This window comes from Diospyros lotus, chromosome 13, assembly GCF_014633365.1.
Source record: "Diospyros lotus cultivar Yz01 chromosome 13, ASM1463336v1, whole genome shotgun sequence".
NCBI classification, from domain to species: domain Eukaryota; kingdom Viridiplantae; phylum Streptophyta; class Magnoliopsida; order Ericales; family Ebenaceae; genus Diospyros; species Diospyros lotus.
In genome coordinates, this window is record NC_068350.1 from 35,860,371 (window position 1) to 35,873,293 (window position 12,923).

The 12,923-nt window shown below is 39.4% G+C and overlaps 1 protein-coding gene across 1 annotated transcript; it reads left to right on the forward strand.

Annotated features, from left to right (window-relative positions):
- The first annotated feature begins 191 nt into the window (after window positions 1-191).
- LOC127788599 (triacylglycerol lipase SDP1) lies at window positions 192-11,324 on the forward strand. Its single transcript, XM_052317069.1, has 4 exons — window positions 192-637; window positions 966-2,424; window positions 8,872-9,015; window positions 10,127-11,324. The coding sequence occupies exons 2-4, from the start codon at window positions 994-996 to the stop codon at window positions 11,084-11,086; spliced, it is 2,535 nt and encodes an 844-aa protein (XP_052173029.1). The 5' UTR covers window positions 192-637; window positions 966-993; the 3' UTR covers window positions 11,087-11,324.
- Window positions 11,325-12,923: the final 1,599 nt, after the last annotated feature.

Genomic DNA, 12,923 nt, shown 5'->3' on the forward strand with positions numbered 1-12,923 from the left:
CGAATTAGGTTGGGTTGGGAGGCGGGCCGATCGAGGAGGCCCATGGCCCACCGGGCCCATTTGCCATCTCTATCATAGGGTGCACAAAATTGCACTCAGGTGGGGTCGGGTCGTAGCTTTTATAAGGGGTGACGGTAGGGTAGGATTGATTTTGAGGATAGTGCAATTCACGTGAAATGTATGGTTATTATCCATTAAAATAGGAAAAAGAAATGGAGTGCCGGAGCAAACACTCTGGTCCACCGTCGACAATCGGATGGGCATGGAAAAGCTGATACGCAATACACGTCACGGCTACGCAAATCGTTATCCAACTCCCTCCACCTCGTCCCCCATTATTGGACTTTTTGCTGATCCGAATGCATTGTTTGTGCTATATATCCAATCCCCAGCTCCCACAACTAATGTTCAAAGAAATTTCGAATTGGGTTTTGTCTATTTTCTTCCGCGACTCTGTTTTCTTGGAGAGTTTCTTGGGATTTCACGTGAGAGAACCTGTTGGATTCTTGAACCGGCGGGTAATCCGACTTTGGGCTTTTGGTGTTTGAATTGAAAGCCCCTTTTGCCTCTTGTGGTGCGAGGTGGGTTGAATCGAAGTTGGAGATCAAGGGCTTGAATCAAAGCTAGGGTTCAAGAGGTTGGCAATCTGGCTTTTTTTATGTTCTCCTATGCTACTTAGGATCTTCTTCGGTTTGATTTCTTGAAGAGACTATTACTGATCTCTGTTAAATTGATTTTTAATATTGTTTCATATCTCATTTTGGCGTGGGAATGCTCAAACATTTTATCAATTTCACTTCCATCTTGTTCATTTGTTAATATTAGTCGTGTTTATTAAGTCGAGAGCCGAAGAATATATTTGTTGCACCAAACTGAGTTCTTTCTGTAAGAAGATTTTTCATTTCGGCTGATAAAACCTTGCCCCGAACTTCAGTTTTGATGGTTGTTCAAATTATTCACTGCAGCTGTCTACCAAACCGTTTTGATTGAGATATGGATATAAGTAATGAGGCCAATGTTGATCCGTTCTCAATTGGACCTTCGACCATTGTGGGTCGGACAATTGCTTTCAGAATCTTATTCTGCAAGTCGATCTCACACTTGAGGCATCAAATCCTTCATACGCTGGTATTTTACTTTCATAGAGTTAGGAGTTATTCGAAGGCTTTCTTGACGCCCGTTTTCTCATGGCTTCATCCCCGGAACCCACAAGGGATACTAGTATTTGTGACACTTCTAGCTTTTTGGTTAAGACGATACACAAATGTAAAACGAAAAGCTGAGATGGCATATCGGAGGAAATTTTGGAGGAATTTAATGAGATCTGCGTTAACGTATGAGGAATGGGCTCATGCTGCTAAGATGTTGGATAGAGAGACCCCCAAAATGAACGAGGCACACCTTTATGATGAAGAACTGGTGAGGAACAAGCTTCAAGAGCTGCAGCACCGTCGCCAAGATGGTTCTCTGAGAGATATTATATTTTGTATGCGAGCTGACCTTGTCAGAAACCTTGGAAATATGTGCAACCCTGAGCTCCATAAGGGTAAGCTTCAAATGCCTAAACTTATAAAAGAGTATATTGATGAGGTCACGACTCAACTACGAATGGTTTGTGACTCTGATTCGGAGGAGCTACTCTTGGAGGAGAAGCTTGCTTTTATGCATGAGACAAGACATGCCTTTGGGAGAACAGCTTTGCTTTTAAGCGGGGGTGCTTCACTTGGAGCTTTCCATGTGGGTGTGGTGAAAACCTTGGTAGAGCATAAGCTTTTACCCAGGATTATTGCAGGGTCTAGTGTTGGATCGATCATGTGTTCCGTGGTAGCCACTAGATCTTGGCCCGAGCTTCAAAGTTTCTTTGAGGATTCTTGGCACTCTTTGCAGTTCTTTGACCAGATGGGGGGGATTTTTGCAGTTTTTAAGAGAGTTATGACAAGAGGAGCAGTTCATGAGATCAGACAATTACAGATGATGTTAAGGCACCTCACCAACAATCTTACATTTCAAGAAGCTTATGATATGACTGGCCGGATTCTAGGGATTACAGTTTGTTCCCCAAGAAAGCATGAGCCGCCCAGGTGCCTTAATTATTTGACCTCACCTCATGTTGTAATCTGGAGTGCAGTGACTGCTTCCTGTGCCTTTCCTGGCCTTTTTGAAGCTCAGGAACTAATGGCAAAAGATAGAAGTGGTGAAATTGTTCCATATCATCCGCCATTTCATTTAGATCCTGATAAGGCTTCAGGTTCATCTGCCCGTTGGTGGAGGGATGGCAGCCTGGAGATTGATCTTCCTATGATGCAGTTGAAGGAGCTTTTCAATGTCAATCATTTTATAGTGAGTCAGGCAAATCCTCATATTGCACCTTTACTTAGAATGAAGGAGTTTGTGAGAGCTTATGGAGGCAACTTTGCTGCTAAGGTGTGTATTAACTTGATTTTTGTATTCGTGTTGCTCAACTTTATTTGTTATAACATTTTTAGATGTTGGATATAAATGCTCTTGAAGATTTCCTGTTCTTGTTTCTTTTCTGTTTATTTTTTGCATATTTTGTACATAGAGAATGAAAAGAAAGGAAAATGGTTTGGTTTAGAGCATAATAGAGCTATGCTCGTGCACTTCTTCATAGACACTGCAAAAGATTGTATTTTGATATTATAAAGTATCAAAGTAGCTCTTAAAGGTTTTTACAAAATTTTGAGTTCTTTGCTGACTTCCATCTTTATCCACTACACTTGTCCATAAAAATGGGATTCTAAATTCTAGTTTGGTAGTTGTGGTCGTTTCCTATTATAAAATTTTCAACAGATTGTGATATCTGATAGTCTGCCGTTTCCTCATCTGCTATATTTATCCTCTGCACTTGTACAAGAAATTGAGATTCTAAATTCTAATTATTTAATAGTTGTTATACTTTCCTATTTTCTACTGATTATGATATTTGATGGTTTGTTCCTTATTTTATTCTATTTTGTTTGGTATAGCTAAAAGCATTAAATTGAGATGCAACCAAAAAAATGTGAACTGGAAAGAAAATAAAAAGAAAAAAGACAAACAAAAATGAAATGGATGGCATGCAAAGAATAAAATATTTGCCAATGATTACCTGCTATTATTAGTCTGCACTTTATCCTGCTGTAATAGGCCTGCTACTTGTTTGGTTTTCAAGTGTTTTCAGCTAACATTGTTCTTAATGAGTATGCCTAACATCACGTTAATGGGCTAAAAATTGTTACATAGGAAATTAGTTTGGAGTTGAGGTGGTGATGTGTTCTCCTCACCTCCAACATAGATGGAAAATAAGAAACTTGCATCTCTTCAATTTGTGGTTATTAGCTCTGCTAGTGAAAAAAGGAAATCAAGATTTGATAAGCATACATTTTGAAATAGAGATTAACCCATCTTTTGAAATCAAATTGTAAAGAATGAAATAATTCTTTCTTGATCACACATCAATTACACAAGGAGTCCTCTTTATAGAAGAGGAATTTACAGAATAGGAAACCAAAAATTCTATACACAATAGGAAACATAAAACTATACAATAGGAAAAGATGTATCTACACACTTAGAAAAGTTTCCTAAGATCGGTTTAGGCAAGATTTCCTAAACTGATTTTGGAAACCTCTAAACTCATGCACACACCACAAACTTATTCTCTTGAGCCAACACTCCCCCTTAAGTTAGAGAATGTATATCCCACATTTCCAGCTTGCTTGCTAGATCTTCAAACCTTTTCACTAGTAGCCCTTTGGTTAGTATATTAGCAACTTGCTCCTTGGATGGCATATAGGGTAAATGAATTAAACCGACTTCCAACTTTTCCTTTATGAAGTATCGGTCTATCTCAATATGTTTAGTCTTGTCATATTGGACAGGATTATGGACTATGCTAATTGTTGATTGGTTATCACACCATAGGTCCATAGCCCAATTGAGCCTTGGACTCGAATCCTTAGATCTTCTAGGATAAAAGTTTGCTTAGACCAAGAGCCATAGCCCTAAATTTCACCTCTGCACTTGATCTTGCTACAACACTTTGTTTCTTACTTCTCCATGACATCAAATTTCCACCTAGATAAACACAATAGTCGCTTGTTGATTGTTTATCTATCATGGACCCAACATAGTCAGCATCTGAAAAACCCTTGATATCCAGCTCATCCCCCGCTCTAAATCTAGGATTCCCTTACTTGGGGTGGCCTTTAGGTAACTTAGGATGTTCCTTACAGCTAGCATATGCTCCTCGGTTGGGCTGTGCATTAATTGGCTCACGAGATTGATTGCAAAAGCAATGTTCGGCCTAGTGTGGAAGAGATATATTAGTCTCCCAACTAGTCTTTGGTACCTTATCTTGTGCACCGGTTGGCTGCTAGGGTTGTTCCATAACCTACTGTTAGGTTCAATGGGAATTTTAGATCTTTTTCCACTTGTTAGTCTTGTTTCTGCCAACAAATCCAACACATATTCCTTTGAGAGAGAAAAATCCATGCTTTAGAATAGACAACCTCAATTCCTAGAAAATACTTGAGGACCCCCAAGTCTTTGATCTCGAATTCCTTGGCTAGCCTTTCCTTGAGTTTCCCTAGCTCTTCTTCATCATTGCTCGTGACAATCATGTCATCCACATACACCAAAAGAACCGTCACTTTTCATCATTTTGAGTGTTTTATAAAGAGGGTGTGGTTTCCCCTACCTTGGCCATACTGTAAAACTTTCAATTCATAGCTTTGGAAAACCTCCTGAACTAAGCCCTAGGAGACTGATTGTGCCCATATGGGGCCTTCTTGAGCCGGTAGACCTTTTTTTCATGTCTTTTTTGGAACCTTGGTGGCAATTCCATATAAACTTCCTCTTCCAAATCCCCATGGAGGAACACATTTTTTACATCTAACTGTTGAAGGTTCCACCCAAAATAGGCTGCCAATGAGAGAAGTATTCGCACAGTGGTCATTTTTGCTACCAGAGCAAATGTCTCAAGGTAGTCAATTCCATAGGATTGTGTGTATCCCTTAGCTATCAGCTCGTCCTTATATTTCTCTAGAGTGCCATTTGCCTCGTATTTTACATTAAAATTCCATCTACACCCAACCGGATTGATCCCCTTAGGTCCGGACACAAGATCCCATGTATGGTTCTTTTTGAATGCACTCATCTCTTCCAACATAGCTTGCCTCCAGTTCTGATCCTTTAGTGCCTTATGTACTGATTTAGGAATGATAATTGAATCTAAGGATACCAGGAAACTTTTATGTTTTTGGGAGAGACGATGATATGAAAGGTAATTGGTTAAGGGATGTTGGGTGCACAGCTTTTAACCCCCTTTCTAACTGCAATAGGAAGGTCTAAATTATCAAAAATAGGACCATCAGAAGTTGTGGATGTATTCTGTGTAAAATCCATACTTTGACTAGGAGCTGAGGATAGTGTATGCTAAGTTTCTTGGCTAGGCTCCCTTCGCTTGTAAATGTAAGGAGACCCCTTATACCTTATTGGAGATGACAGCCTTTGGGTGGTTGCTTGCTCATCTAACTCAGCTTGATCATGCCTTTCTTTATGGCTGCCTGAGGATAGGTCACTGGGTTGAGTTTGAGTAGTAATAGGACTGGTTTGGGCAATGGGGCTAGAGTTGGATTGAAGACCATTTTGGGGTGCAAACAAGAGATTAGGAAATGGAATGTCATCAAAGTTGTAGTCACCATAAAGAATCCCCCCCTGGTGACCAACTGGAGAGGAACCAAAAAATGGAATGGACTCAACGAGGGTAACATCTTTAGAGACATACAACTTTCGAGTAGGAGGATGGTAACACTTATACCTCTTTTGATTAGGTGAATACCCTAGGAAAACACACTTGACTGCCCTTGGATCCAACTTGTCTCTATGTTGTTTGGAAATGTGAACAAAGGAGATGCACCCAAACACTCTAAGAGGAAGAGGGGTATGCAAATTGAAATCCGGAAAAAGAGTAGTTAGACATGTGGGCTCTGTTGGTGAAGGATCTTAGTGAGCACTCGATTAATAAGAAAAGCAGCAGTAAGGATAGATTCCCCCCAAAAAATTTTAACCCTATGATGATGAAGTAGGGTATGAGCCATATTAAGGAGATGTCTCATCTTCCTTTCAGTTACTCCATTTTGTTGTGGAGTAACTATACAAGAAGACTCATGGATAATTCCTTCTTGTTGGAAAAACTAATGCATATGATGATTGAAATAATCTCGAGCATTGTTAGTTCTTATTTTTTGTATAGGAGTTCCAAATTGAGTAGCAATCATTTTACAAAAATTTGGTAACATTGTTCCTATGGTTGCTTTATCTTTTAGCAAAAAAAACTCATATCATACGAATACAATCATCAATGAAGGAGATAAATTATCAAGCTCTAGAATAATTGGGAATTTTAGAAGGCCCCCATATATCAGAGTGAATCAAGACAAAGGGTTTAGAGCTGATTTTATTACTAATTGGATAAGAAACATGATGTTGTTTGGATAGAATGCATACATCATAGTGAAATATACTAGGATCCATGGAATGAAATAGAGTAGGAAACATAGCTTTTAAATGAGTAAATGGAGGGTGACCAAGGCGGTAGTGATGCAGCCATATGTTTTGATGATCGGCTATAGCCCGTGAGGAGCAGGCCACCTATAGTTGGTCTCTAGATGGACAAGGAACCTCCTTCATGAACCAGTACATCCCATCCTTTTCCCTAGCAACACCAATCCTCATCCTTGTCTTCATTGCCTAAAACTCACACATATTAGGAGAAAAAATGGCTTGGCAATTTAAGTCTTTAGTGAGTTGGTGAATAGAGAGAAGATTAGCTAATAAGTGTGGTACATGAAGAACTGGTTGAATGGAGAGATTGGGGCTAAGGTTAACTTTGCCATGGCCAACAATAGGGATTGATGTGCTATTAGCAATTGTAATTCTTTTAGAGGTCTTGAGAGGGTGATAGGTGGAAAACACTTGGGGGTTAAGTGTTATATGGTTTGTTACTCCTGAATCCAAAATCTAAATATCATTCCTATTAGCTCTTAAGGTAGAAAAGAATGCAGAATGAGTGCAATTGCTTGAGGTTTCCTGACGATCTAGGGAGCAAGCTCCATCTTGTATTGTTTTGAGAAAGGACTTTAGCTTGTTGATCTCATCAGCATTAGCATTAAATTGGGTGAGATCTGAACTACAATGAGCCTCTATCTTCTCCTGACATGTCTTTCTCTTGTCCCTTGTGCGATAAGTAGACTTGGTTCCTTGCAACCAAGTTCTTGAATCCTCCATTCTTGTTTAGGACAACTTCTTTACCATGAACCTTGAAGCAGGTGTCTTGGGTATGCCAAGGCTTCTTGCAGAATGTGCACCATAGTCCCTCTCTGCTATTAGCTCGTGCTTGAGCCTTTGTTCTCCCAGGTCTAGGTCATGCCCCCTTTCCTTTGTTTGCCACCATTGCAGATCCATCAATGTTGGATTCCCTTAGCATCACTATCCTTCGATTTTCTTCACTTCTCGCCATAGCAAACACCTCATTAAGGGAGGGGAGTTTTTCTCGACCAAGTATCTGCACCCTCACTTGATCAAACTCAGGGTTAAGACCAGCCAAAAACTCAACAATCCTATCCCTTTCAATTATTTGGTTAAGGGTTGCAGTATCAACACTGCAAACCATCTTGATATTTTGATAATGGTCTAACTCTAGCCATAGGCCATTCATGCGATTGTAGTACTCGGTGACAGACAACTCTCCTTGTTTAGAATTGCTAATTTTGGTTTTAACTTCATAGATAATTGAAGCATCTTGTATTTTGGAGTAAGTTTGCTTTACAACCTCCCAAATTTTCCTAGCAAAACCCAAAAACATGTAATTCCTACTTACCTCAGGTAGCATGGCATTCCACAACCATGGAATCCTCAATATCCCATGTTGGGAATATAGGATCAGTTGCTTTTGGAGGGAAGGAAGTGAGATGATTGATCTTCCCCCTACCTTTAAGAAAAGTCCTTACCAATTGAGCCCACTGCAGATAGTCTCCCATCTAGGCAATAGGACAGATGGATATTCAGCAAATCCCCTGCTACTGCTCTGTGTCCAGCTTCCGGGACTGCTTTGGGAGTTTGATCCACCACTGATGAAGATTCTCAGGTTACCATGGCTTCAAAGATTTCAGACATGTCTTCTCTATCCGGCAGTAAGGATTAAGGCAATCAAAGCTGAAAGGGGGTTAACACAAAAAAAACAGAGAGGCAGGCGGCTAGGAAGGACGAGTGCAATGAAGGCACTTTAGGATTTAGGAGGTTGTGGCGGCGGCTTTGATACAATGTAAAGAATGAAATAATCCTTTCTTGATCACACATCAATTACACAAGGAGTCCTCTTTATAGAAGAGGAATTTACATAATAGGAAACCTAAAAATCTATACACAATAGGAAAAACTATACAAAAGGAAAAGATGTATCTACACACTTAGAAAAGTTTCCTAAGATTGGTTTACGCAAGATTTCCTAAACTGATTTTGGAAACTTCTAAACTCATGCACACGCCACAAACTTATTCTTTTCCTTGAAATACCCATGAGCCAACACAAATCAATCTAGCAAAAAAAAGGAAATCAAAAATCAATTTACTAATTGTTCATCATCATTTTCATTCCTTCCCATATCGTTTGATCTTCCTGCTGGGGAACTTAGCCCTACAAATTTTTTTTTTTTTGGGTGGAGGTGGGGGGGGGGGGGGGGGGGGGGGGTTGTTTGTTGTAATCAGGAAGAACAACAATTCTGTTAATGTGGTTCATTTTATGTCTTTGTACTTCTTTTGCTTTCATTTCTATTAAGATTTAAGTGCATTATTCTAATTAACCATGCAGCTTGCTCATCTTGTTGAGATGGAGGTGAAACACAGATGCAACCAGGTACTGGAACTTGGGTTTCCATTAGGGGGCCTTGCCAAGCTGTTTGCTCAAGATTGGGAGGGTGATGTCACTGTTGTAATGCCAGCTACATTAGCTCAGGTATGTGCAAAATGAAATTATGATTTGTTTTTGTCCATTCTTTTTCACTAGATGTTTGTGGTGAACTAGAATTAATTAGGAGGAAATAAAAACAAGAGGGTAATTTTCTCCCCTCCAACAATAAGAGTGAGGGCATATTACAAGATGGATGATGTTATGACTAAATTCTCAAGGCAGTTTTGTTATGAGATCGATTTATTTGAGTTCATAGAAAACCCTTGAATTTGGAGCAAATCCTCTCTCTCTCTCTCTCTCTCACACACACACACACACACACACACACACACAATACAATGTGACACATGGACCACTTGCACACAATGGAAACATATATATATAAACAGCAGACTTCATGGCACACATGCAGAATTCTCTGGGTGTTTGACCATGTCAACCAGTGGTGGCTTGTGAAACTGACTCTTTGTATGTCAATGATTGAGTTGTTTATTTAGTTGCATGTGAAACCAAAAAGATAGTTGCCTAAAAGCTCTTTCGACAGAATTTCCTGAAGACTTGAGTTCTTAGAGAAGATATGACCATGGATAAATGATTGGCGAGCTTAAATTTATATAGCTGAATCCACCTAGTGGGATTAAGCCTTGGTATGTTGTCTGTTGTACCCAGATTTGACAAGAGAACAACTTTCTTTTGACAGAATTTCTTGAATAATCCAGACTCCAGGAGGAGTTATAAGAGCCTTAAAGAAGATGTGACCATAGATAGAAATGATTGCCAAGCTAAAATCTTTGAAACCAAATCCACCTAGTGAGATTAAGGCTTGATATTTTGTTTGTTGTACGTAGAACTTGACAAGGCTACAATTTAATTAAGAGCAGGTCTTAGGTTATCCAAAGAAAACTGCTGCATTTTTGATAGAGCAATTGCTCAACTTTGAAGATTCCAACATAATGAAACAAGAATTAATCGTTCTCTAAATTCTTTGAAAGTATCACCATAGACCTTGTCAGCATAAACTCTCTTTCATTTGGTTCTTCATAAACTTGCATGTGTGCCATTTACACACGTTTGTGTATCTTGTTTTGGATCATTATCTTAATCTGGCAAATTTACTGAGTCCTTTTCTTTTTGAAAATCTTCTTTTCAATCTTAGTACTCAAAAATCATCCAGAACCCATCTCACTTGGAGATTCAAAAGGCAGCAAATCAAGGAAGGAGATGCACTTGGGAGAAGTTGTCAGCCATGAAAGCCAATTGTGGGATTGAGCTTGCTCTGGATGAGTGTGTAGTGATTCTTAACCATATGCGCAGACTGAAAAGGAGCGCTGAGAGAGCTGCTGCTTCCTCACATGGCCTGGGAAGCACAGTCAGATTTAATGCCTCTAAGAGGATTCCTTCGTGGAATGTCATTGCACGAGAGAACTCAACAGGGTCTCTCGAGGAAGATGCTGTTGCAGATGTTGCTTCCTTGAACCATCAAGGTGTTGGTGGATCCACAGGTCACACTGGCCGCAACTTGAGAAGCCCCCGTAACATACATGATGGAAGTGACAGTGAATCTGAGAGTGTTGATCTTAATTCTTGGACAATATCTGGTGGTCCTTTGATGAGGACAACCTCAGCAGATAAGTTCATTGACTATGTCCAAAATTTGGACATTGATGGAAAACTGAACAGAGGGATGATGGGTCGCCCTAATAATTTTGTGATTAGTTCAAGGGTAACGACACCAGATAGAAATTCTGACACTGAGTTAGACCAGAGGGATTCCAATAGAGTTCTGACAAACAATTCTAGCATCATGGTTGCTGAAGGTGATCTGCTGCAGCCGGAAAGGATCCATAATGGGATCGTGTTCAATGTTGTGAAAAAGGAAGACTTGACCCCAACAAGTAGGAGTACGGATTCAGAAAACAGCAGTCAGTTGCAGATATCAGTGGCCGAATGTATGCAACTTGACTGTCCAGAAAAGGAACTGGACTCAAGCTCAGTATCCGAATGCGGTGACAACAATGATGCCGAAGTGGAAGACACAAAAAATGAAGCAGATTTAGGTAAAGATCTTTCTGGTCTGGACAGTGTTGATAATGATAATGATGCTGTCGATGCTTAAGATTGGAGGATGGTTTCCGCTCGGTATTCCCGGCTCCATTACATTATCAGAGGCGGGAGTTGCTTCGGTCGACTGTAAAATAGCCGTATTGGATGATGATCCTGTTATTTCATTGGCTACTTTGGTTGGGATAATATGTAATGGTAGAAATGAGGTTTATACTGGGAAGAGCTCAACCTCAAGAGCTCAAGAAGTCAGTTACTTGGAACATATAAAATGGACACATTTTGATTCTTCACACTCCTTGTGTTTATGCTTATTAGCTGAGCCTTATGCCCTTCTTTAATCAGTTGTAAATTCTCTGTTGACTCACTCTTCTGGATACATTGTCTGTTAGCAGTAGCCCCTCCATTGATGACTTTGGTTGCCCTTATTTTTATCTATATGATTAAAAATTTGAGAAGTTTATCACCACATGGAGAAAACAAAGCACATGGGGACACAACCAAAAGCAAATTAACAAGGGAATGAATGTGGTACAAGAAAAGAAGGCATTGACTCTGAATAATGGGACTTGTTCAGTGGAAGAGACGCAGTCAAACGGCATCTATTTTATTCTTTGGGATGTGTTTCCATTGTGGGCCTCTAAAACATGTGTTTTCAGCTAAGCCATGTTTGGGTGACGCTCCTCTTTCTGGTTTTTTCCATGCTTATCAGAGCTGAAATTTCATACACAACTTTGTACTCTGTAATAATTTTATTTATTAGTAAATACTAATTTTATATTGAGAAAGAGAATATTTATTTATAGGTAGGAAAATATGTCATTGTCACATTATTTTGATAGCATCTTGTGAACAAAAATTTTGTAGGTAACTTGTTGAAAGGCACACACCTTAAAGTAATTACTGTAAATTGTGATTGGCATAGAATTTTATGTTGATAATTTTAGAGTTGTAAATGAAAATCATTTGCACGAAACCTGACGAGAGAATGATATAGGGCAAGAAAAATTACTTCACTATTCTTTTAAGAAATTACTTCATATTCAAGAAAAGTTAGTTTGAAATCGCCATGTGTATTTTTCACTTGGGAGAGTCAGGTGTCTTTTAAATTTAAGTCGCATCCATATCAATTATTCACATAAAAGATTTAGGCAAACCTAGTCTACTTTTTAAACTTGGTCAAAAGAGAATCTCTTTAGTAAACTTAGTCAATCGAGAATCTCTCTACTACCTTAAAAATCTCTTTAATAACTCAAAAATCTCAACTCAAAAACTAAACTATACTCTGATGTCACTTCACGTTATCTATAAATAGGAGTGAACTCTTAAAGATATAAGCATACAAGCAAAAACCTATCCTATATTTGCTTATTTAATTTTTTCTTACTAACTTGAGTATTAAGAGTTCTTTTAAGGGAAAAAAGTCCTGCTTTTATAAGTATTCAATTCAAGGCAAGACCTAGGTGATCGATCAACCACGCCTGTCGTGGGACTGATTGCTTTTCTTTGCTTATTGAGTACTTTTTCCAAGGTCAAATCCTTTTCACCATGGCATCTATAAGGAACCCCTTGCAAACCACCACCGGAGGAAACAACAACAATTCTGACCTGAGTCAGGGCAACTCACTTGAGGCAGGAGCTAGAAGGGGAGCCTCTGGATCGACTTACTTAGTTGGAAGGACAAGTAAAACACTTGACCAGGCTGCTCACTAGCTTTCTCAGTCAGTAGCACTACTGGAAGGAGTATCGAGAGAAGCAGCGCTCGGGCTGAGATGAGCGTAGGGATGAGTGCCAAGATGACCAGCGCTCGAGTCATTAAGGGCACAAGAAAGAGTGCCGAGGTAAGCAGTACTCCAATCAAGATGAGTATAGTGATGAACGTTGAGAAGAGA